The 26091-nt window shown below is 45.8% G+C and overlaps 1 protein-coding gene across 1 annotated transcript in view; it reads right to left on the reverse strand.

Annotated features, from left to right (window-relative positions):
• Window positions 1–26091, reverse strand: part of LOC106565841 (membrane-associated guanylate kinase, WW and PDZ domain-containing protein 1) — a 182314-nt gene that overhangs the window by 76826 nt on the left and 79397 nt on the right. The window contains 1 exon segment of the mRNA XM_014133422.2: window positions 21402–21518. Within this exon segment, the coding sequence (XP_013988897.2) occupies window positions 21402–21518 (117 nt within the window).

The raw sequence follows: 26091 nt of genomic DNA on the forward strand, positions 1-26091 counted from the left end.
GGTTTTATGATGGAGAGGCTGTTGTCACAATGCTGGCTGAAAGAGGCTCATGGTGAGGAGAGAGAGACAGGAACACACAGACACACACAGAATGAGATCAAAACAGGCCTTTCCCTCAACCTGTGACATGCTCCATTTTCCTCTGCAAAGCCTCTGTTTTCAGTACAAAATTATTTGAACAGAGGGGGAAGCATCAGGGAGGGGGGATTAAAATAAGAAAAACCTGAGGGCCACTGAGGGCTAAATTACCCAGAAACCTGCCTAAAATACCCCAACTGAGATGGGTATTTTTTTCAGCTAGTAAAAGCTCCTTCACTGAAGGCTAGCACGACGGCAGAGGGTAAGAGAGAGAAAGGCTTTAAAACAATAAATTTACAGAGGGATGGAGAGAGAGAGCCAGGGGGTGGAGGGGAGGAGCAGACAGAGAGATGGATGGAGGGAGAGAGAAAGGAAAGAGAGAGAGGGAGACAGCGAGGGGGACAGGAGGAGAGGAGGTAAACTAGTATGCTGGAAACCCTGCTGCTAGCCAGCTCTGGTGAAGCAGGCATGTCAACAGATCACAGCTTAATAATAGAGCCCCCATCACAGAGCACTGCCGTCTCCGCCAGACACATACGCACAAGACACAGACAGCTTCCGTTTGACCAAAACACATCAGCTGACATTTCTGCCAGCGATCTGCCTCTGTCTCATATACTGATATGTTCCGCCTGATGAACAGCAATCCCCCTACACTCTCTTTATCTCTACATTCCTTCTTTCCCACCCCAACCATTAAATCCTTGAAGCCAAAGCCAAATAGTGAGAAAATACCTCTGAGCTGTGATTTCCTCAGCTAGTCCAGGGCTACACGACACACAGCAGAGAATCCAGTCAGGTAGGAAGAAAAAAACCACAAAACAGATAGCTCTTTATCCACAGGGAGCGCGTCCGACGCTCGCATCCGAGCTACTTCCTCCCCTTGTCTGTCTGTGATTCGCTGTCGATATCTGTCGGTCTGTCTCTCTGTCCGATGGGTTATCCTGTTCCTGCCAGGCTGAGAGTCCAGGCTCAGCCGATGTGAGATATACACTCACTCACACAAACACTTACAGTGCTGTGCTCCTCCGCTCTGCTCTGCTCCTGTCTGACTGAACCAAACCAACGTCTCCAGTCTCCCACATGCACCCACCCACCTCCTCTCAGTCTCTCACTCAGTCTCGCTTGCCCTCGCTCCCCCTCACTTTTTTCTCTCTCCTCCCCTCAGTAGCCTATATATCTCTCTATCACACACAGACGTTGTCACACATGCTTCCTCTGTTCTGACAAACAAGGCAGTCCCAGCAAGGGAGCCCATCCCCACGCATCATGTGACCCCCGCAATCAACACTACCAAAGGCAAGCCCGGTGCAGAGATGGACAGAGCTGGTCTACTGGGGCTGGGCTGCTCAGGCTAGAAGGATGGGGCTAGGTCTGAACAAAAGGCTGGGGATGGGGTGGAATAGGGCTTAGATTAGTGACTGAATGAGATGTGGCATATAGAGTGTGGGTGCATGAATATTCACTGAGTATACAAAACCCAGCTCCTTCCATATCATAGACCGACCAGGAGAATCCAGGTGAAAGCTATGATCCCCCTTATTAAATCCACTTCAATCAGTGTAGATGAAGTGGAGGAGACAGGTTAAAGAAGGATTTTTAAGCTTTGGATTGTGTGTGTGTGTGTACCATTCAGAGGGTGAATGGACAAGACAAAAGATTTAAGTGCCTTTGAATGGGGTATGGTAATAGGTGCCAGATGCATCAGGTTGAGTGTGTCAAGAACTGCAACACTGCTGGATTTTTCACACTCAACAGTTTCCCCTGTGCATCAAGAATGGTCCACCACCCAGCTAACTTGACAACTGTGGGAAGCATTGGAATCAACATGGGCCAGCATTCCTGTGGAACGCTTTCGACACCTTGTAGAGTCCATGCCCCGACGAATTGAGGCTGTTCTGAAGGCAAAAGGGTAGGGGGGTACAACTTAATATAAGGTAGGTGTTCCTAATGTTTGGTATACTGACTGTATGTTGACACTGTTTTGCTTCAATTTCAGGGGGCACATGTAGTCGCATGTGGGGAGTTAAGGCATCCATCTGCTTCCCAGCTGAAACAGTTCGGAACAGTTTGTGCATATATTATGATGACATTGTGACGTTTCTGTTTGTTTTGGACTTCGGCTGTTTTTTTTCGGCTGTTCGGCAAACACATTTTTTTCTCGCGAGGCAAGCCGAAGTCATTAGCTGAAGTCTACGCCCCCTCGTCTGCGACTGGTCAACAGTAGGGAGAGACAACTCGTGTGTGAGATGACTTGTCCGTATGCAAATTTTTTCACGTCAGAAATTCTGCACCAAACATCCTAGTCAGATGCAAAATTGTGCGACTAAGGTCTCCTTGGTCAAAAATGTCCAAATTAATGACAGACTTCATTTATTTTAATTCTGACTATTTTGACGAAGCGTATACGGGCTACGGTGTCTCAAAATGGACAAACAGTACTATTGACGCTTTTTTCTAGCTTTGCAAGCGAAGGTCTTTTAAGGGAGTGTGCGAGCACACTTGTTCGGTTCGGCTAGTAGAGCTAGGCTAGGCACCAGCTGAACTGAAGCATGCTGATGACTTCAGGAGGGGTGATGGGAGAAAGGGCGTGGGGTAAAGAAGCAGCAAGAGGAGCAGCCTTGAGTTCCTGTTCCTTAATTAACCCCTCGAGGCTAGTCTGAGGCATACAAGTCTGACGACACTACAACTACAGTGAGGAAAAAAGCTGCTGATTTTGTACGTTTGCCCACTGACAAAAAAATGATCAGTCTATAATTTTAATGGTAGGTTTATTTGAACAGTGAAAGACAGAATAACAACAAAAAATCCAGAAAAACGCATGTCAAAAATGTTATAAAAGGATTTGCATTTTAATGAGGGAAATAAGTATTTGACCCCTCTGCAAAAGTACTTGGTGGCAAAACCCTTGTTGGCAATCACAGAGGTCAGACGTTTCTTGTAGTTGGCCACCAGGTTTGCACACATCTCAGGAGGGATTTTGTCCCACTCCTCTTTGCAGATCTTCTCCAAGTCATTAAGGTTTCGAGGCTGACGTTTGGCAACTCGAAACTTCAGCTCCCTCCACAGATTTTCTAAGGGATTAAGGTCTGGAGACTGGCTAGGCCACTCCAGGACCTTAATGTGCTTCTTCTTGAGCCACTCCTTTGTTGCCTTGGCCGTGTGTTTTGGGTCATTGTCATGCTGGAATACCCATCTCCAATGCCCTGGCTGAGGGAAGGAGGTTCTCACCAAATATTTGACGGTACATGGCCCCGTCCATCGTCCCTTTGATGCGGTGAAGTTGTCCTGTCCCCTTAGCAGAAAAACACCCCCAAAGCATAATGGTTACACCTCCATGTTTGACATTTACATTTACATTACATTTAAGTCATTTAGCAGACGCTCTTATCCAGAGCGACTTACAAAATGGTGCATTCACCTTATGATCCAGTGGAACAACCACTTTACAATAGTGCATCTAAATCTTTTAAGGGGGGGGGGTTAGAAGGATTACTTTATCCTATCCTAGGTATTCCTTAAAGAGGTGTCAGGTGTCTCCGGAAGGTGGTGATTGATTCCGCTGTCCTGGCGTCGTGAGGGAGCTTGTTCCACCATTGGGGTGCCAGAGCAGCGAACAGTTTTGACTGGGCTGAGTGGGAACTGTGCTTCCTCAGAGGTAGGGGGGCCAGCAGGCAAGTGGTGGATGAACGCAGTGCCCTTGTTTGGGTGTAGGGCCTGATCAGAGCCTGAAGGTATGGAGGTGCCGTTCCCTTCACAGCTCCGTAGGCAATCACCATGGTCTTGTAGCGGATGCGAGCTTCAACTGGAAGCCAGTGGAGAGAGCGGAGGAGCGGGGTGACGTGAGAGAACTTGGGAAGGTTGAACACCAGACGGGCTGCGGCATTCTGGATGAGTTGTAGGGGTTTAATGGCACAGGCAGGGAGCCCAGCCAACAGCGAGTTGCAGTAATCCAGACGGGAAATGACAAGTGCCTGGATTAGGACCTGCGCCGCTTCCTGTGTGAGGCAGGGTCGTACTCTGCGAATGTTGTAGAGCATGAACCTACAGGATCGGGTCACCGCCTTGATGTTAGTGGAGAACGACAGGGTGTTGTCCAGGATCACGCCAAGGTTCTTAGCACTCTGGGAGGAGGACACAAGGGAGTTGTCAACCGTGATGGCGAGATCATGGAACGGGCAGTCCTTCCCCGGGAGGAAGAGCAGCTCCGTCTTGCCGAGGTTCAGCTTGAGCTGGTGATCCGTCATCCACACTGATATGTCTGACAGACATGCAGAGATGCGATTCGCCGCCTGGTTATCAGAAGGGGGAAAGGAGAAGATTAATTGTGTGTCGTCTGCATAGCAATGATAGGAGAGACCATGTGAGGATATGACAGAGCCAAGTGACTTGGTGTATAGCGAGAATAGGAGAGGGCCTATAACAGAGCCCTGGGGGACACCAGTGGTGAGAGCGCATGGTGCGGAGACAGATTCTCGCCACGCCACCTGGTAGGAGCGACCTGTCAGGTAGGACGCAATCCAAGCGTGGGCCGCGCCGGAGATGCCCAACTCGGAGAGGGTGGAGAGGAGGATCTGATGGTTCACAGTATCAAAGGCAGCAGATAGGTCTAGAAGGATGAGAGCAGAGGAGAGAGAGTTAGCTTTAGCAGTGCGGAGAGCCTCCGTGACACAGAGAAGAGCAGTCTCAGTTGAATGCCCAGTCTTGAAACCTGACTGATTAGGATCAAGAAGGTCATTCTGAGAGAGATAGCAGGAGAGCTGGCCAAGGACGGCACGTTCAAGAGTTTTGGAGAGAAAAGAAAGAAGGGATACTGGTCTGTAGTTGTTGACATCGGAGGGATCGAGTGTAGGTTTTTTCAGAAGGGGTGCAACTCTCGCTCTCTTGAAGACGGAAGTGACGTAGCCAGCGGTCAAGGATGAGTTGATGAGCGAGGTGAGGAAGAGGAGAAGGTCTCCGGAAATGGTCTGGAGAAGAGAGGAGGGGATAGGGTCAAGTGGGCAGGTTGTTGGGCGGCCGGCCGTCACAAGACGCGAGATTTCATCTGGAGAGAGAGGGGAGAAAGAGGTCAAAGCACAGGGTAGGGCAGTGTGAGCAGGACCAGCGGTGTCGTTTGACTTAGCAAACGAGGATCGGATATCGTCAACCTTCTTTTCAAAATGGTTGACGAAGTCATCCGCAGAGAGGGAGGAGGGGGGGAGGGGGAGGAGGATTCAGGAGGGAGGAGAAGGTAGCAAAGAGCTTCCTAGGGTTAGAGGCAGATGCTTGGAATTTAGAGTGGTAGAAAGTGGCTTTAGCAGCAGAGACAGAAGAGGAGAATGTAGAGAGGAGTGAGTGAAAGGATGCCAGGTCCGCAGGGGAGGCGAGTTTTCCTCCATTTCCGCTCGGCTGCCCGGAGCCTTGTTCTGTGAGCTCGTAGAGAGTCGTCGAGCCACGGAGCAGGACGGGAGGACCGAGCCGGCCTGGAGGATAGGGGACAGAGAAAATCAAAGGATGCAGAAAGGGAGGAGAGGAGGGTTGAGGAGGCAGAATCAGGAGATAGGTTGGAGAAGGTTTGAGCAGAGGGAAGAGATGATAGGATGGAAGAGGAGAGAGTAGCGGGAGAGAGAGAGCGAAGGTTGGGACGGCGCAATACCATCCGAGTAGGGGCAGAGTGAGAAGTGTTGGATGAGAGCAAGAGGGAAAAGGATACAAGGTAGTGGTCGGAGATTTGGAGGGGAGTTGCAATGAGATTAGTGGAAGAACAGCATCTAGTAAAGATGAGGTCAAGCGTATTGCCTGCCTTGTGAGTAGGGGGGGAAGGTGAGAGGGTGAGGTCAAAAGAGGAGAGGAGTGGAAAGAAGGAGGCAGAGAGGAATGAGTCAAAGGTAGACGTGGGCAGGTTAAAGTCACCCAGAACTGTGAGAGGTGAGCCATCCTCAGGAAAGGAACTTATCAAGGCGTCAAGCTCATTGATGAACTCTCCAAGGGAACCTGGAGGGCGATAAATGATAAGGATGTTAAGCTTGAAAGGGCTGGTAACTGTGACAGCATGGAATTCAAATGAGGAGATAGACAGATGGGTCAGGGGAGAAAGAGAGAATGTCCACTTGGGAGAGATGAGGATTCCAGTGCCACCACCCCGCTGGCTCGATGCTCTAGGGGTATGCGAGAAAACATGGGCAGACGAAGAGAGAGCAGTAGGAGTAGCAGTGTTATCTGTGGTAATCCATGTTTCCGTCAGCGCCAGGAAGTCTAGGGACTGGAGGGTAGCATAGGCTGAGATGAACTCAGCCTTGTTGGCTGCAGACCGGCAGTTCCAGAGGCTGCCGGAGACCTGGACCTCCACGTGGATCGTGCGCGCTGGGACCACCAGGTTAGAGTGGCAGCGGCCACGCGGTGTGAAGCGTTTGTATGGCCTGTGCAGAGAGGAGAGAACAGGGATAGACAGACACATAGTTGACAAGCTACAGAAGTGTTGTTTCTTGTATTATTGTCTCCTGTGTCTTTAGAGAACTGTTTCACTTTGATATCCTTTTTCTTCTGTCCTGATTTTCTCTTTCTTTTCTTCTGTTAACTAGATATTCTTTGTTGTTCTTCGTTAGCTAGCTAGCTTCTTCCAAAAAAGTTGGGGATGGTGTTCTTGGGGTCATAGGCAGCATTCCTCCTCCTCCAAACACGGTGAGTTGAGTTGATGCCAAAGAGATCATCTGACCACAACACTTTCACCCAGTTGTCCTCTGAATCATTCACATGTTCATTGGCAAACTTCAGACGGGCATGTATATGTGCTTTCTTGAGCAGGGGGACCTTGCGGGTCCTGCAGGATTTCAGTGCTTCACAGTGTAGTGTGTTACCAATTGTTTTCTTGGTGACTATGGTCCCAGCTGCCTTGAGATCATTGACAAGATCCTCCCGTGTAGTTCTGGGCTGATTCCTCACCGTTCTCATGATCATTGCAACTCCACGAGGTGAGATCTTGCATGGAGCCCCAGGCCGAGGGAGATTGACAGTTCTTTTGTGTTTCTTCCATTTGCGAATAATCGCACCAACTGTTGTCACCTTCTCACCAAGCTGCTTGGCGATGGTCTTGTAGCCCATTCCAGCCTTGTGTAGGTCTACAATCTTGTCCCTGACATCCTTGCAGAGATCTTTGGTCTTGGCCATGGTGGAGAGTTTGGAATCTGATTGATTGATTGCTTCTGTGGACAGGTGTCTTTTATACAGGTAACAAAGTGAGATTAGGAGCACTCCCTTTAAGAGTGTGCTCCTAATCTCAGCTCGTTACCTGTATAAAAGACTCCTGGGAGCCAGAAATCTTTCTGATTGAGAGGGGGTCAAATACTTATTTCCCTCATTAAAATGCAAATCAATTTACAACATTTTTTAAATGCGTTTTTCTGGATTTCTTTGTTGTTATTCTGTCTCTCACTGTTCAAATAAACCTACCATTAAAATTATAGACTGATCATTTCTTTGTCAGTGGGCAAACGTACAAAATCAGCAGGGGATCAAATACTTTTTTCCCCTCACTGTAGCCGCTCGAGAGCACCCTTACCTGCCGATCTATAAATTACGTCTCCGTAATCTAGCATGGGTAGGATGGTCATCTGAATCAGGGTTAGTTTGGCAGCTGGGGTGAAAGAGGAACAATTACAATAGGGGAAACCAAGTCTAGATTTAACTTTAGCCTGCGGCTTTGATATGTGCTTAGAGAAGGACAGTATACCGACTAACCATACTCCCAAGTACTTTTATGAAGTGACTACCTCAAGCTCTAAACCCTCAGAAGTAGTACTCACACCGGTGGGGAGAGGGGTATCCTTCTTACCAAACCACATGCCCTTTGTTTTGGAGGTGTTCAGAACAAGATTAAGGCCAGAGAAAGCTTGTTGGACACTAAGAAAGCTTTGTTGTTGAGCATTTAACACAAAATCTGGGAAGGGGCCAGCTGAGTATAAGACTATCATCTGCATATAAATGGATGAGAGAGATTCCTACTGCCTGAGCTATGTTGTTGATGTAAATTGAGAAGAGCGTGGGGCCTAGGATTGAGCCTTGGGGTACTCCATTGGTGACAGGCTGTGGCTGAGAGAGCAGGTGTTCTGACTTTATACACTGCACTCTTTGAGAGAGGTAGTTAGCAAACCAGGCCAAAGACCCCTCAGAGACACCAATACCCCATAGCCGGCCCACAAGAATGGAATGGTCTACCGCATCAAAAGCTTTGACCAAGTCAATAAAAATAGCAGCACAACAATGCTTAGAATCAAGGGCAATGGTGTCATCATTTAGGACCTTTAAGGTTGCAGTGACACATCCATAACCTGAGCGGAAACCAGATTGCACACCAGAGAGAATACTATAGACATCAAGAACGTTTTTTCAACACTTTTGATAAACAGGGCAAAATAGAAATGGGCCTATAACAGTTAGGATCAGCTTGATCTCCCCCTTTAGATAAAGGACGCACCCCGTGGCTACCTTCCAAGCAATGGGAACCTCCCCAGAGAAGAGAGACAGGTTAAAAAGGTCAGAGATAGGCTTGGCGATGAGAGTGGCTGCAACTTTAAAGAAGAAGGGGTCTAAACCATCTGACCCAGCTCCATTAGCACCTCTGACGCAGTGATTGCCTGCAGGGAGAAACTTTGTAACGGGGCAGGGGAAAAAGAGTGAGGACCATCGGGGCTAGTCGCATTAAAAGGGGTGGGAGATGAGGAAATGTTGGATGGGCAAGGAAACATGGCTGAGTCAAATAGGAATCCTGACTTAATGACGTGGTGATTAAAGAGCTCAGCCATGTGCTCCTTGTCAGTAACAACCACATCATCAACATTAAGGGACATGGGCAGCTGTAAGGAGGAGGGTTTATTCTCTGAGTATTTAACCATTTTCCAGAACTTCTTGGGGGTTAGACCCACAGAGCGAGAACTGCTCCTTCAAGTAACTAACTTTGGCCTTCCGGCTCAGCTCGTTACCTGTATAAAAGACACCTGGGAGCCAGAATACTTATTTCCCTCATTAAAATGCAAATCAATTTATAACATTTTTGACATGCGTTTTTCTGGATTTTTTGTTGTTGTTATTCTGTCTCTCACTGTTCAAATAAACCTACCATTAAAATTATAGACTGATCATTTCTTTGTCAGTGGGCAAACGTACAAAATCAGCAGGGGATCAAATACTTTTTTCCCTCACTGTAACCATCAATACAGCATCTCCTAATGAATGATCATTTCTGTCCAAACTGAATTTTTTTAAATAATAATAATATATTTTCTGGATGGAAAAAAGTTTACATAAATTTAAATGACTAAAACCAGATAGAAAGTATGTAGAACAGATAATGGACATGTATATTCTTTAAATTAGATTATGTTTGAGAACTAACAACCACCAAAACAAAAGGCTCAACAGTCAGAGTATCTAAAATTCTAAAAATTATTCATTCAGGAGTATTTTTGTCATGGTATGGGGCCCCCATTGATTTTGTTATAATGTTTGAGTCACTTAGATGGCATAAACCATGGAAAAATATGAATAATTGCAGGAAATTAGCTTTAAACTGCAAATGTTTCTCTCGGCCTCATGACAAAATGTGCAGAATTGCATGAAATTTGCTTTAAAAATGAAACATTTTATTTGCACCAAATGGCAAAATGTGTAGAATTGCAGGAAATTAGCTTTAAACAAATACATTTTGTCACTGCAGCCGACATGAGGGCCTCAACAATTTTCATACCCCTGGCCATGCCAATGGCCACGCCCCGGCAATACCCACCACCTAAGCCCCATTTTGATCCACAAAAAAACCCTTAATAACCAGGAATGAGGGAGATGTTTGGCTACAGAAAATCCACTTCATTTATGAAATGGCAACATCCTTGACTATATTACAATAGCCATTTATTTGTATCTTTTTGATTTTATAAACATTATAACAAGACAATATTCAAATCTCGATGTCCTCAGTCTCACCTTTCTCATCAGCCACTTTCACAGCAGAGGGATCACTTTAGGCTTACAGGAGTTCAGACAACAAACCCGTCTGACAAAGCAAACTCCTCAGAAAATAGGGCAGAAGTGTCTATGGGAGTGTGAGATATCCCCTAGGTTGCACAGAGAGACAAGAAAGCTGCTATTTCGGGGGACAGACATGAATCATGTTACCCCTGCTGGATCGGTGCTTCAAAATGAGACCTTACCCAGGGAGAAGCTGTCTTACTTTAGATCAGCCAGCAGTTTAGGTTAGTCCATCTCTTTTATCATCAAAAGAACAAGAGGTCTGAGAACACTGAAAATATGCTTCCAGGCACACAACACAGAAGCTACATAGTGAAATAATCACTAGCAGGATGAATTCACATCCTCACACACAACCTGTTAGTGTGTGTTTGCTGAAGGTGAGTGTGGAGGGGTTTGGGTATGTACCCCAGAGACTCCTCCCTTCATTGAATCCCTCTTGACAATGCCTTTCGTTGACTTAAACTAATGATGATGTCAGCTTAATGACATTTCAAAAGACATTAAAAACCCTTTGTTCACCCCCCACTCAAGATCCATCCATCCATACAAAAGCACCCCATCCCTCAAACCAGTTTCTATATATTTTTTAATAAAGTGCTTTTCAAATATATACATTTAATTTTTTTATATAAAGTGGGAAAAAAATCCAATGTTTTTATGAATATCGATAGCAACAACAGAATACAATTTGTGGAGTTTATTACACTCACTGTATCTCACATAGGCTTTGAAAAAGCACCCGCGGGTACCAGTCACGGCAAGTGGAGATGGCTGCTGGTAAGCTTCCTTGACATTCATTTTTGCCAACACATGGCTAGCCTTTGTTTAACCAGTTTAACAGCTGCTATTAGTGAAAATGTGTTTGGAGTTAGTCTATTAGCTAGAAAGGTATGTTAAGAGATTACCTCTTCCAATTATAAGGTGGAGAGGTCAAAATAATGAATCTATATATTTTAAAATGTTGATAAGGCTACTTCTCGTTGCCATTATTATTCACCTTTTTTTGCTAACATATGATGGAGGTCCCTGGGTCGCCGGTTTGCCTAGGCGGGGGACCCTGGTCAAGAAAAGGTTGAAGACCCCTGGATGACTGCTAAAAAGAGGTAATAAACCTACTTTGTGTATGACTTGGAGGACATTAACAATTGTTTTGCCCACCAGTACTATGCCGTTTGACGTTTGCCATGTTTTAGTGGGTGCCAAATAAAATTAAATGGTATTTCGCAAATGCGCCAAACACAATAGGTGTAGACTTTACTGTGAAATGCTTACTTACGATTACTTTCCCAACAATGCAGAATTGAAAAAAAAAAAAAATCAAGGAAATCGTAACACAATACAATGAAAGACGACAGTACATACAAGTAGTATGGGTACCAAGTCAATTTGCAGGGGTACAAGGTAGTTGAGGTAATATATACATGTACACTACCGTTCAAAAGTTTGGGGTCACTTAGAAATGTCCTTGTTTTTGAAAGAAAAAAATAATAATTGTCCACTAAAATAACATCCAATTTATCAGAAATACAGTGTAGACATTGTTAATGTTTTAAATGACTATTGTAGCTGGAAACGGCTGATTTTTAATGGAATATCTAAATAGGCGTATAAAGGCCCATTATAAGAAACAATCACTCCTGTGTTCCAAAGGCACATTGTGTTAGCTAATCCAAGTTCATCATTTTAAAAGGCTAATTGATCATTAGAAAACCCTTTTGCAATTATGTTAGCACAGCTGAAAACTGTTGTGCTGATTAAAGAAGCAATTAAGCAGGCCTTCTTTAGACTAGTTGAGTATCTGGAGCATCAGCCTTTGTGGGTTCGATTACAGGCTCAAAATGGCCAGAAACAAAGAACTTTCTTCTGAAACTCATCAGTCTATTTTTGTTCTGAGATTTGAAGGCTATTCCATTTGAGAAATTGTCAAGAAACTGAAGATCTTGTACACCGCTGTGTACTACTCCGTTCACAGAACAGCACAAACTGGCTCGAACCAGAATAGAAAGAGGAGTGGGAGGCCCCGGTGCACAACTGAGCAAAAGGACAAGTACATTAGAGTGTCTAGTTTGAGAAACAGACGCCTCACAAGTCCTCAACTGGCAGCTTCATTAAATAGTTCCCGCAAAACACCAGTCTCAACATAAACAAACAAAAAAATTCTCAGAACAAGAATAGACTGAAGAGTTTCAGACGAAAGAAAGGTATTCCTTTTGTCCAGGTGGGAAAGAGCAATGTGGAGTGTGATTGAGATTGTGTCATCTGTGGATCTGTTGGGGCGGTATACAAATTGGAGTGGGTCTAGGGTTTCCGGGATGATGGTGCTGATGTGAGCCATGACCAGACTTTTAAAGCACTTCATGGCTACAGATGTGAGTGCCACGGGTCGGTAGTCATTTAGGCAGGTTACCTCCGCTTTCTTGAGCACATGGACTATGGTGGTCTGCTTGAAACATGTAGGTATTAGACTTGATCAGGGAGAGGTTGAAAATGTCCGTGAAGATACTTGCCAGTTGGTCCGCGCATGCTCTAAGTACATGTCCTGGTAATCCGTCTGGCCCTGCGGCCTTGTGAATGTTGACCTGTTTCAAAGGTGTTGCTCACATCGGATACCGAGAGCGTGATCACACAGTCGTCCGGAACAGCTGGTGCTCTCATGCATGCTTCAGTGTTGCTTGCTTGAAAGCAAGCCTAAAAGGCATTTTGCCCGTCTTGTAGACTCACGTCACTGGGCATGTCATGGCTAGGTTTCCCTTTGTAGTCCGTAATAGTTTGCAAGCACTGCCACGTTTGACGAGTGTCAGAGCCGGTGTAGTAGGATTCAGTCTTAGTCCTATATTGACGCATTGCCTGTTTGATAGTTCGTCTGAGGGCATAGCAGGAATTCTTATTAGCGTCCGGATTAGTGTCCCATACCATGAAAGCGGCAGCTCGCCTTTAGCTCTGTGCGGATGTTACTTCTAATCCCTGGCTTTTGGTCGGGATATGTACGTACATATCACATATCCCAACCAGTCACTGTGGGGAGGACGTCGTCGATGCACTTATTAATGAAGCTGGTGGCTGATGTTGTAAACTCCTCAATGCCATCAGATGAATCCTGGAACATATTCCAGTCTGTGCTAGCAAAACAGTCCTGTAGCTTAGCATCCACTTCATTGGACCACTTCCATATTGAGTGTGGCATTAGTACTTTCGGTTTGAGTTTTTGCTTGTAAGCAGCAATCAGGACAGAGTTATGGTAAGATTTGCCAAATGGAGGGCGAGAGAGAACTTTGTATGCATCTGTGTGTGGAGTAAAGGTGATCTAGTTCTTTCACCTCTAGTCGCACGGTTGACATGCTGGTAGTAATGAGGTAAGATGGATTTGAGTTTTCCTGCATTAGAATCACCGGCCACTAGGAGTGCCGCCTCCGGGTGAGTATTTTCTTGTTTGCTCATGGTCCTATACAGGTCATTGAGTGCGGTCTTACTGCCAATATTGGTTTGTGGTGGTAAGTAGACAACTACAAAAAATATTGCTGACAACTCTAAATAGTATAAATAGTATGATCTACAGCTTATCATGAGGTATTCTAACTCAGGCGAGCAGAATCTCGAGACTTTCTTAATATTAGAGCTTGTGCAGCAGCGTTGTTAAGAGTTTGCCCGATGCTGCCATTCTGTCCTGCCAATGTATAGAAAAAAACTGTTTGATTTATGATTTTCCATGTCATGATTCGGAGAAACATAGGATATTACAGTTCTTCGCGTTGATAGGATAGTCTCAAACTTAGCTCATCAAGTTTAGTCTTCAGTGACTGCATGTTTGCCAAAGGAATGGAAGGTAGAGGTGGTTTATCCACTCGCCGACATAGTCCTGCCGGGCTCTATAACGGCGCCTCTTCCTTCTTCGAGTGTCGGGGATTTGGGCCTGGTCCAGGATGAACAGAATGTCTTTAACCTCCGACTCATTGAAGTACCTATCCTCATCGAAGTTAGTGATTGCTGTTCTGAAGTCCAGAAGCTCTTTTCAGTCATACAGTGGCTTGCTAAAGTATTCACCTCCATTGGCATTTTTCCTATTTTGTTGCCTTACAACCTGGAATTAAAATTGATTTTTGGGGGGGGTTGTATCATATGATTACACAACATGCCTACCACTTTGACAATGCAAAATATTTTTATTGTGAAACAAACAAAAAATAAGACAAAAGAAAAGAGAAAACTTGAGCGTGCATAACTATTCACCCCCCCAAAGTCAATACTTTGTAGAGCCACCTTTTGCAGCAATTACAGCTGCAATTCTCTTGGGGTATGTCTCTATAAACTTGACACATCTAGCCACTGGGATTTTTGCCCATTCTTCAAGGCAAAACTGCTCCAGCTCCTTCAAGTTGGATGGGTTCCGCTGGTGTACTGCAGTCTTTAAGTCATACCACAGATTCTCAATTGGATTGAGTTCTGGGCTTTGACTAGGCCATTCCAGGACATTTAAATGTTTCCCCTTAAACCACTCGAGTGCTGCTTTAGCAGTATGCTTAGGGTTATTGTCCTGCTGGAAGGTGAACCTCCATCCCAGTCTCAAATCTCCTGAAGACCGAAACAGGTTTCATTCAAGAATTTCCCTCTATTTAGCGCCATCCATCATTGCTTCAATTCTGACCAGTTTCCCAGTCCCTGCCGATGTGGGGTGATGAGTGTTGCTTGCCATCCCACTGTGGGGATGTTGTTCTCAGGGTGATGAGAGGTGTTGTGTTTGCGCCATACATGGCGTTTTCCTTGATGGCCAAAAAGCTCAATTTTAGTCTCATCTGACCAGAGTACCTTCTTCCATATTTTTTGGGAGTCTCCCACATGCTTTTTGGCGAACACCAAACATGTTTGCTTATTTTTTCTTTAAGCAATGGCTTTTTTCTGGACACTCTTCCATAAAAGCCCAGCTCTGTGGAGTGTACGGGTTAAAGTGGTCCTATGGACAGATACTCCAATCTCCGTTGTGGAGCTTTGCAGCTCCTTCAGGGTTATCTTTGGTCTCTTTGTTGCCTCTCTGATTAATGCCCTCCTTGCCTGGTCCGTGAGTTTTGGTGGGCGGCCCTCTCTTGGCAGGTGGTGCTCCGTGGGATGTTCAAAGTTTCTGATATTTTTCAATAACCCAACCCTGATCTGTACTTCTCCACAACTTTGTCCCTGACCTGTTTGGAGAGCTCCTTGGTCTTCATGGTGCCGCTTGCTTGGTGGTGCCCCACTGCTTAGTGGTGTTGCAGACTCTGGGGCCTTTCAGAACAGGTGTATATATACCGAGATCATGTGACACTTAGATTGCACACAGGTGGACTTTATTTAACGAATGATGTGACTTCTGAAGGTAATTGGTTGCACCAGATGTTATTTAGGGGCTTCATAGCAAAGGGAGTGAATACATAAGCATGCACCACTTTCCGTTATACATTTTTTAGACTTCTTTTGAAACAAGTAATTTTTTTCATTTCAATTCAACCAATTTGGACTATTTTGTGTTTGTCCACTACATGAAACCCAAATAAAAATCAATTTAAATTACAGGCTGTAATGCAACAAAATAGGATAAACGATAAAGGGGGGTGAATACTTTTGCAAGGCACTGTAGGAAATGATGGCGGAAATATTATGTACAAAAAAACTTCAGATCAGTGGACACAAAATAGCACAATTGGTCAGGAGCCCTTAAAACGGCTGCTGTTCCCCCCAGCGTCATTATTAAGGTGTGTGAGGAGGACATACCTAAGCATAGAACCAGAAAAACGGGTTCACCTTTGAGTGTCCTTTGACTATACATGTGCTCTCATCTTGTCTTCTATGGGGTGGGGTAAGATGATGACGACTGGTTGAATATAACAAAAATGTTCTGTAATGAATTGTTTAAGCTCTGCTTTGACAGTGCTAAAATGCAGAAACATGAGTAGATATCAGTATGAAAAAGGTACATACAGATACAAACCACCATAAAAATCTATTAACTTGAGGACCCCTTCGAGATAAAATCCTGATAACGGGATTGGTTGGACAACAACCAGTGAGATAGCACGGCGCGAAAAAAATAAAAAAAGAATCTCAAAATTAAAATTAAAGTATTATACGCCATTTTAAAGATACTCTATTCCTTTATGCAACCACTTTGTCAGATTTCAAAATAACTTTACGGAAAAAGCACATTCTTCAATATTCTGAGTACAGAACTTAGCCTTCAATGCTAAGCTATACAGTTAGCCTACAACCACGGCGTCGACAAATCTCTAAAAATATGTTCGAAATATTTTCTTACCTTTGCTGATCTTCGGCGGAATGCACTCGGAAGGGCTCCCACTTCCACAAGAAATGTTCATTTGTTCTGCAAAGTCCATCATTTATGTCCAACTACGTCCGTTTTGTTGACCCATCCAGAACACTTTACAATGCCATGTGGCATGGACGCAAATCCATAGACGAAATGTTCAAAAGTTCCATAACCGTTTGTTGAAACATGTCAAACGATATTTACAATCAATCTTTTAGAGTATTTTTTAACGTAAAATTGCGAGAATTTTACAACCGGGCAATAGGTATTCATCCCAGAAGAATAATAACAAACAGCGAAGCCACGTGCACGCGCGTCACGAGACACCTGTCCTCAGACTGGCCAGTGATTGACTGAGCCACAATTTTCTGCCCGGTAACAGGTGACGGATGAAACCTGTTCCTAAAGATTGTTGACAGCCAATGGAAGCCTTAGGAGGTGCAACGTAAATCCTGTGTCACCGGCCCTGAAAATACTGCCCCCTAGCCCCAAGAGGTTAACATCCACACACACGCCTTGCAGCCCTTACAGGTGTCAGTCAGACTGGTGGATCAGATATACAAATACCAACTACCCAAAACCATGTACATGTAGACATGCACACACACACCATCAGCATAGCCTAGACAAAGAAACGGTCTGTAGGTTTTCAACAACGCAGCTACACATCACAAACCTGGTTGTTTTCCCTCAGCCCACCTGATGCTTGACTATGTCAGTCTGTGTCTGAGTGAGATGTAGGCTACACAGCACTGAGCGTTTCCCTGCTAACCCCCAGCTAATGCTTAGACACAGTGAACAGTACGACATGCTACAGACCGCACCATCCTCCAGCCTGAAGGAAACAACCATACAAGGGAAAGAACAGGCTAAAGATGAAACTAGAGGACACCGATAACATCTCCCTGCCTATATACCTGTCTAATGGTTTATACTGTGGAGCTCCCTTTCTGTAATCTGCAATGCAGAGAGAATACTCGCAATAACATCTGCTCAGGTGGCATCTTGAGCTGATGCTAGGAGAATCTGCAGATACACTCACTCACCACACATCTACTCTACCATCATCCAATAGCTTTCGGGCACAAACAGAAACATCAAATCAAATCAAATTTTATTGGTCACATACACATGGTTAGCAGATGTTATTGCGAGTGTAGCGAAAATATTGTATACATATGCACAGACAGACGAGCACTTATGCAAGCTGACACATTATAGACAGAGGACAGTCTTCTGCCTGTGAAAAGCACAAGACAAAGTTACGCGCCACATACAAACCATGCAGGATAAAATTAGGCAGAGAAAAAGGGCTGCTTGTGGTCCCCCATCTGTGTCTGTGTGCTAGATGTAGCTGAGCCTGCTTGTGGTCCCCCATCTGTGTCTGTGTGCTAGATGTAGCTGAGCCTGCTTGTGGTCCCCCATCTGTGTCTGTGTGGTAGATGTAGCTGAGCCTGCTTGTGGTCCCCCATCTGTGCCTGTGTGCTCGATGTAGCTGAGCCTGCTAGTGGTCCCCCATCTGTGCCTGTGTGCTAGATGTAGCTGAGCCTGCTAGTGGTCCCCCATCTGTGCCTGTGTGCTAGATGTAGCTGAGCCTGCTAGTGGTCCCCAATCTGTGCCTGTGTGCTAGATGTAGCTGAGCCTGCTAGTGGTCCCCCATCTGTGCCTGTGTGCTAGATGTAGCTGAGCCTGCTAGTGGTCCCCCATCTGTGCCTGTGTGCTAGATGTAGCTGAGCCTGCTAGTGGTCCCCCATCTGTGCCTGTGTGCTAGATGTAGCTGAGCCTGCTAGTGGTCCCCCATCTGTGCCTGTGTGCTAGATGTAGCTGAGCCTGCTAGTGGTCCCCCATCTGTGCCTGTGTGCTCGATGTAGCTGAGCCTGCTAGTGGTCCCCCATCTGTGCCTGTGTGCTAGATGTAGCTGAGCCTGCTAGTGGTCCCCCATCTGTGCCTGTGTGCTAGATGTAGCTGAGCCTGCTAGTGGTCCCCAATCTGTGCCTGTGTGCTAGATGTAGCTGAGCCTGCTAGTGGTCCCCCATCTGTGCCTGTGTGCTAGATGTAGCTGAGCCTGCTAGTGGTCCCCCATCTGTGCCTGTGTGCTAGATGTAGCTGAGCCTGCTAGTGGTCCCCCATCTGTGCCTGTGTGCTAGATGTAGCTGAGCCTGCTAGTGGTCCCCCATCTGTGCCTGTGTGCTAGATGTAGCTGAGCCTGCTTGCGTGTCTGCCGATCTCCATCGTCCGTCTTCGCTTCTGTCCAACCCCCTCTCCAACCCCCGACCCCATCACTTTAGCCTATACACAAGCCATCCACCATGCTCCAGCATGGCAATACATCACACACACACAAAAAAAGAATAGCAGCAACAGCAGACAAATCAAAGCCCACTTGCCTTGATGCAGAGCGAGGGAGAGAGGAAGAGAGAGGTAGAGCGGTAGCCCATAGACTGCAGCAAGGATCCTGCTGATCTCTCTATGCAGGGCAGGCAGGCAGGCTGAGGCACAAACACAGAGAGAAGAGCTCTGCTGCTGCCGAGAGCATCACAGCGACGAGAGGAAAACAACGGCGGAGAAGAGGGAGCAGCAGCTACAGCAGCGAAAATAAGATTGGGAATGCAGAGCAGAATGCAGAGCGGGTGAGGTGACCGCAGGGAAATCGACCAACGCCGGAACATTGGAGAGGGAAAAGAGGGTAGCAGAGGGAGACAGAAGAGAGAGAAAAAGGGAGAGCAAGGAGAGTGAGAGAGAGTAGTGGACTGTGGTATCTGGAGATTGAGAGGGGCTGTGGTGAGGCTAGTGTGAGAAGTCAACAGTGTGACAGGAGGAAAGGCAGGAGAAGGAGCCAGAGTCATTACGCTGCTTGTCTATACTGTAGCTGATATTCCCCATCCAGCACAACAATAGTCTATAGAATCTGTAGAAGGGCAGGCAGGGAGAGCCAGTCGGCCGGGTCACTTCCTGTCTACTATGCACTGAGGACAGGCGACAATAACATCACAGACACACTCTGATTATATGACTGATGAAAGAGTGGAGTCAAGCATAGTTTCGGAGGTGTGTGTGTGTATAAGAGAAGGGGAGTTTGAGCACCAGAGAAGGGAGGCTTGAGGAGGATTTCCCCAGTCAGGAGTAAAGCACACTCCTCCATCTGTCACCTCCAGTTGCTTTCTGTCCACAGCCTCCTCACACACGCCCTAGCTGACCCAAAGACACATCTATGGAAGGGCAAGGGGAGAAACCAAACCACGGCCGAAAACATAACCAGTCCTGGTGTCCTTTTACCTCCTCTCTCACTCCACATCTATACTGTGTCTATTTGTAAGAAATGAATCCAATTAATGCATGTATTGTTATTACTGCATATCATATTGTACAACAATACACCTTCGGTGGTATGTTTCCTTCCTTGGTTAACCATAATACCATTTATCAGGATGTCAATGGGAGTCAGGAGAGAAGAGCTAGGCCTTTGGTAATTAAAACGTCTATTATGACCAGACTAGCACAATCCAGGCCTGTCTGGCTGACATATGGCACACTGGGTAATTCCAATAAAGTCCTGAGGAAAAAGCCCCTGGAATACAGACAGCAATTTGCGTGAGAGGGTCATGAATAAACTAATTGAAAATCCAATGATGAGAATCATTAGGAAAAAGCCCTGTCTGGAGTAGGCTATAGGCCAATCAGGCCTCTCAATGCACACATTAAAGGATGTATCTGGGGCATTAGAAAACATGCTTGGATAACAAGGCATTGAAGGAGAGGAATAGAATTAACAGTGTTGAAATGCCGTACTACTCAAGGCCTTGATAATGTAGTAGACACATTGAATTGTGGGTTGGGTGAGGGGACTAAAGTAACCTAGCCAATAAATAAAATACTGTATGTTTGGTATAACAAATAAACAAGGAATGCCATCCCATCCATAAATGCCAAATGGCAGTTGCTGACCTCTACACATCTATATCCTAAAAATAACCCATTCTATTCCCCTATGTCATGTGTATGACTGCACAGTCTCCTGGTCTCACCAGTTGATCTCTCTCTCTCTGTGTCTGTCTGTCTGTCTGTCTGTCTGTCTGTCTGTCTGTCTGTCTGTCTGTCTGTCTGTCTGTCTGTCTGTCTGTCTGTCTGTCTGTCTGTCTGTCTGTCTGTCTGTCTGTCTGTCTGTCTGTCTGTCTGTCTGTCTGTCTGTCTGTCTGTCTGTCTGTCTGTCTGTCTGTCTGTCTGTCTGTCTGTCATGGCTAGCACATTAACACCAGGGAATTCCATCTCCAACATCAGAACGATGATAATCGAAGCTGCTGCACAGGAATTGGTCCACACAGCTGGATTTAGGATCCAAATGGGAATGGGGAGAACAGGGCATCCATCTATCTCTCTGGCCACAGAGAGAAGGGAATATCCACAGAAAACAGGTCCAAATCCTTGGACATCATGTAATATACTGTACATCCGGAGAAGAAATAGGAGTGAAGATGGGCGTGAGGTTCTGATCAAGATGTAGTGTGTTTAATCACTGTGTCTATTGATCGAGCGAAAGCCCCCAGGCCTATCAACCATGGAATGCGCTGGACCTTCTCACTCTAATCAAATAGTACTGGGAAAAGTAAATATCTGTCTGATTGAATGGATAAAGAGGACTGAGAGCATGGGCTTCATGGTCATCTGGTTCCAATCATCAGTGGGAGGAGGAAGCCATCTCCTCCCGTCTGTGTGTTATCCAGTGCTCACGACTCGCATAGTATTCTGAGTATCTGTATCTCTGAGGGGCAAGAAGCTCCCTTAGAACCTGACAACCCATTTGACCATTCAGATGACACAAAGACATACAGGAACATGAGAATGAGTAGCCATAACCACTTATGTCCAGCGTGAAGCTTCACTAAACAGCACAGAGTCCTTCCAAAGCTACAAACCAAACCAGCACAGTAAACATAAGACATTAAACCAATAACACAAAGATTAGGAGGAAGAAGATGACGATGAGGAGGAGTAGAAAACAGAAGTTAAAAGGTTGTGTGCTACTCACAAGGCACAGCATGGCGGTAGAGGTTGTCTCGAATGGTCTGCTGCAGTTCGTGGTCCTGGGAGGACTTCAGGAAGCGTTGGCTCAGATAGTGCTTCAGGTCCTTATTTAGCTTGGTTCCTGTAGGCAGCCAGACAAACCGGAAGACATGTGTTAACTACATCACAACATGGACGCCCTGACTGTATATAACAGCAGCAAATCCAAACATGGCTGCCTTGCATTTCGTGTGCACACCACTCTCACAGTCCATTTCATTACATCCATAGAAAGCAGGGGAGAACGACTGCCCCTCTCATTGAAGCCACGGAGGGTCAAGGCCGACCGCGGTACTGCAGACATTGTTAGCAGAAAACAGGATCCCTCATTATAGTGAATGGAAAAACTGCAATCTTTGTGGTACATTTTTGTGGAGCAGCTCAAACTACGCAAGTTATGTCTCCATGAAACGCCATCTTAACGTACTTCATTTGGCTTCAATGCGCTATTGAGTCTTTACATAGGAATTAATGGTGTCATGTGATCTATGGCTTTGTCTATTCATATATACAGTCATTGATAGAAACACACCAGTCGGACATGAATAGGCATAATATAACAGAGACTCAGTTCTCCCTCCCTCCCTCCCTCCCTCCCTCCCTCCCTTGCAAACCTTCCATTGTCACTCGGAGGGGTACCTGGCTAGCTCTCTCTCTCCCAGACTGTAGACAGTCAGTCCTGTAGTGCCAGTGCTGCCTGGTGGCTCAGCCCCCTCCCACAGCTATGCCATCTGTCTCTCAGACACACAGTGGGAAAGGCTAACTGGTAGCCGCTAACACAGTGCTAGTGGCAGAGAGAGAGGAGCCAAACGCTTTCCTGTTGACACATCACACTGACTGGGAGAGCCCACGGTACATCAATGCCAGTCAGCACATTCTCACATGCAGGGTAATTTTCACACAACATTTACAGAGCCAGACTACTCTCTCAGAACTAAGTTTATTACATACATACTAACCTACAGTATATGCTATGATTTTATCACCATTTACATGCCAGTACCATCTGCAATGGACACACGTTTTCTAGAGTGCATTAATGTACAGGGTGGTGCAATAATGATCCATTGAGCTCAATGACCAAAAATGAACATACAGTATTATATTTCTGTGCTTCTGTAATCTGTATGATGTAACACCCCTCTGTGTGATTGACAGATACATTCCAACCACAATCTCTGAGCCAGCTTTTGGCCAACTCGGGCAAACAGTCTGCTGGCGAATTAAAAGCACCAGATTGTGTTGTCATGGAAACAGTGTGTGTGTGCACCACTGTGTAGGACTACTCTGCTGGTAAATAAAGCCAGAGGCCTCTAATAAGATGATTGAGGCAGCTAGCCTTGCTAGAGCAGGCAGACTAGTACACAGTTCTATGTGTGGTGCAATGCTCTCAGTCATTCAGTCGTGTGAGGCCCTTCCTCACTGCATCTCCACTCCCACTGTGCCAGACTAGACAGAGACCTGTCAACAGTGCTTCCTCCACAGTGGAAAGTTAATGGCCATCCCTCAAACTCATTCTGTTCCTCTCCATCCTCTGGCATTTGAGGCCATCCACTGGAATTGCTTTGAGATTTGTCTCTGCATGAATGATAACATTCTCCCCCTTTGAAAACCTCCTACAGCTGGTGTGTGTGTGTGTGTGTGTGTGTGTATGTGTGTGTGTGTGTGTGTGTGTGTGTGTGTCATAAGCCTTCTATAGGAGTACATTCTGGCTTTGGTCCTCCCCTCTCCCATCCAGGCATATCATTGTGTCTTAGTATTTAGTATTTTATTAGGATCCCCATTAGCGACTGCTAAAGCATCAGCTACTCTTCCTGGGATTCAAACTTAATGTCTTGATCCCTAAACAGTTTGCCAGCCATTATTCAGACCAATGGAGAGTCACGCACACACTGGACAGTCCCAGCAGCAGTCTGACCTCCATGGCAGATCCCCACCATGGAGGCAAATCACCACCATCAGCCCTCCAAGATCTAACCAACAGAAGACATACCGGGGCTAGGGAGGAGAGGAGCGGAGGCTCGAGGGGTAAAGGTGGACAAGGCAGAAGGGGAGTTACTGTGAAACAGTGGGCAGATTAAAGATAGAATATTGGGTAATCCAGTAGTGCTGCAGTATGACAAGACTTAACAGAGGGATAAAAGTGGTGATCTGTCTGGTGAATCACTGCCTCCAGTAACCATTACATAACAACTCATTGAATTCTTCATCTACTGTCCTCTCGTAGGAGGGGACCGACAGTCTAATTCGATGGAAAAGATCCTTTAGAGAAAATCAAAATACATTCTTCAAAAAAATCCAATAAAAATCCAATCAAATTTATGTCACATGTGCAAAATACAACAGGTGTAGACATTACAGTAAACAGCTTGCTCACAAGCAGTTTCCCAACAATACAGTTAAATAATAATAAGAAACAAAAACACATGATAAATAAAACACACAAGAAATAAGCTATATACAAGGAGCACCAATCCCACATCAATGTGCAGGGATAAGTGGTAGTCGAGATAGATACAGTATGTACATGTAGGCATGGGTAAAGTGACTAAGCATCACGATATATAAACAAGACAGGACTGAATGCTTGTGATGACACAGGCCCTTTAGACTGAAGTTTGATTTGCTAATTGCTACCTACTGTACAAGTAAAGGAAATCACTTAAAAACATGCCAAAAGCCCACAGAAGGGTCATCCATCCATCTTACTGCAGCACTCAGTGCACTGTGGTGTGCAATCACTAAGTGCTGACTGGAAATTATATCAAACAGCAAACAGACAAACAGATACACACTCAATATACAGTGTACACGGAACACACACACACACACCTCTAGAAAGTGCTTGGTCAGCTGACTTAATGAGTCATTGACCACAGATAGCCCAGTGTGAGATGAGAGGTAGCACCATCTCCTTGAGCTAATCATTTGAAATCAGTTTTATCTCATTTCTACCAGTATGTCAACCTGTGCAAGTAAAGCCAAGAAAATCTAGATCACCTTTATTCCACACATACAAAGCTCTCCCTGGCAAATCTGACCATAACCATCTTCCTGATTCCTGCCTACAAGCAAAAACTCAAACAGGAAGTACCAGTGATGTGCTCAATACGGAAATGGTCCGATGAAGTGGATGCTAAGCTCCAGAACTGTTTTGCTACCACAGACTGGAATATGTTCCGGGATTCATCCAATGGCATTGAGGAGTACACCACCCCAGTCACCGGCTTCATCAATAAGTGCATCGACGACATCATCCCCACAGTGACCGTATGTAAGTACATATCCCAACCAGAATACATGGATTAAAGGCAACATCCGCAATGAGCTAAAGGCTAGAGCTTCCGCTATCAAGGAGCAGGACAATAAGCTGGACGCTTATAAAAAAATCCCGCTATGCCCTCCGACGAACCATCAAACAGGCATAGTGTCAATACAGTACTAAGATTGAATCCTACTACACCGGTTCGGAGGCTCGTTGAATGTGGCAGGGCTTGCAAACTATCACAGATTACAAAGGGAAACCCAGCCGTGAGCCGTCCAGTGACCTAAACCTACCGGATGAGCTAAATACCTTCTATGCTCACTGCGAGGCAAGCAACACTGAATCATGCATGAAAGAACAAGGTGTTCCAGACAACTGTGTGATCACGCTCTCCATAAACGATGCGAGTAAAACCTTTAAACAGGTTAGCAGGACGCGTACATGCGCTGACCGGCTGGCAAGTGTCTTCACTGACATTCAAACTCTCCCTGACCCAGTCTGCAATACCTACATGTTTCAATCAGACCAACATAGTCCCTGTGCCCAAGAATGCCAAGGTAACCTGTCTAAATGACTACCGCCCAAAGCACTCACATCTGTATCCATTAAATACTTTGAAAGGCATGGCTCACATCAACAACATCATGACAGACACCCTGGACCCCCTCCAATTCACATACCGCCCCAACAGATCCACAGAAGACGCTATCTCTATTTCACTCCACACTGCCCTTTCCCACCTGGAACACCTACGTGAAAATGCTCAGCATTTAACACCATAGCGCCCTCCAAGCTCATCACTAAGCTAAGGACCCTGGAATTAAACAACTCTCTCTGCAACTGGATCCTGGAATTCCAGTCAAGCCACACATCCGAAACAATGACCATCATCACAGGGGCCCCTCAGGTGTGTGTGCTTTGTCCCCTCCTCTACTCCCTGTACACTCATGACAGCGTAGCTGCGCACAACACCAATACCATCATTAAGTTTGCCGACAACACCACTGTGGTAGGCCTGATCACCGACGACAATGAGACGGCCATCAGGGAGGAGATCAGAGACCTGGCAGTGTGGTGACAGGACAACAACCTATCCCTCAACGTCAGCAAGACAAAGGAGCTGATCGTGGACTACAGGAAATGGAGGGCCGGGCACGGCCCCATCCACATTGACGGGGCTGTAGTGGAACAGTCCATTGGCCTCAGTACATTATAGGAGGACAGAACAGTCTGTGCAGTAGCACGACAACAAAGGGATTGGACAGCTGCCATGGCCTGCTAGGTAAGACCAGGCCAACCTGCTGTTAGCCTCTGTCTGACACCAAGCTGCTGCTACTGTACTGAGGATTCCACAACAGGGTCACTCACTTTGCTACTAGCTAGCTATCTA

The sequence above is a fragment of the Salmo salar genome, chromosome ssa12 (genome assembly GCF_905237065.1).
Source record: "Salmo salar chromosome ssa12, Ssal_v3.1, whole genome shotgun sequence".
Lineage (NCBI taxonomy): Eukaryota > Metazoa > Chordata > Actinopteri > Salmoniformes > Salmonidae > Salmo > Salmo salar.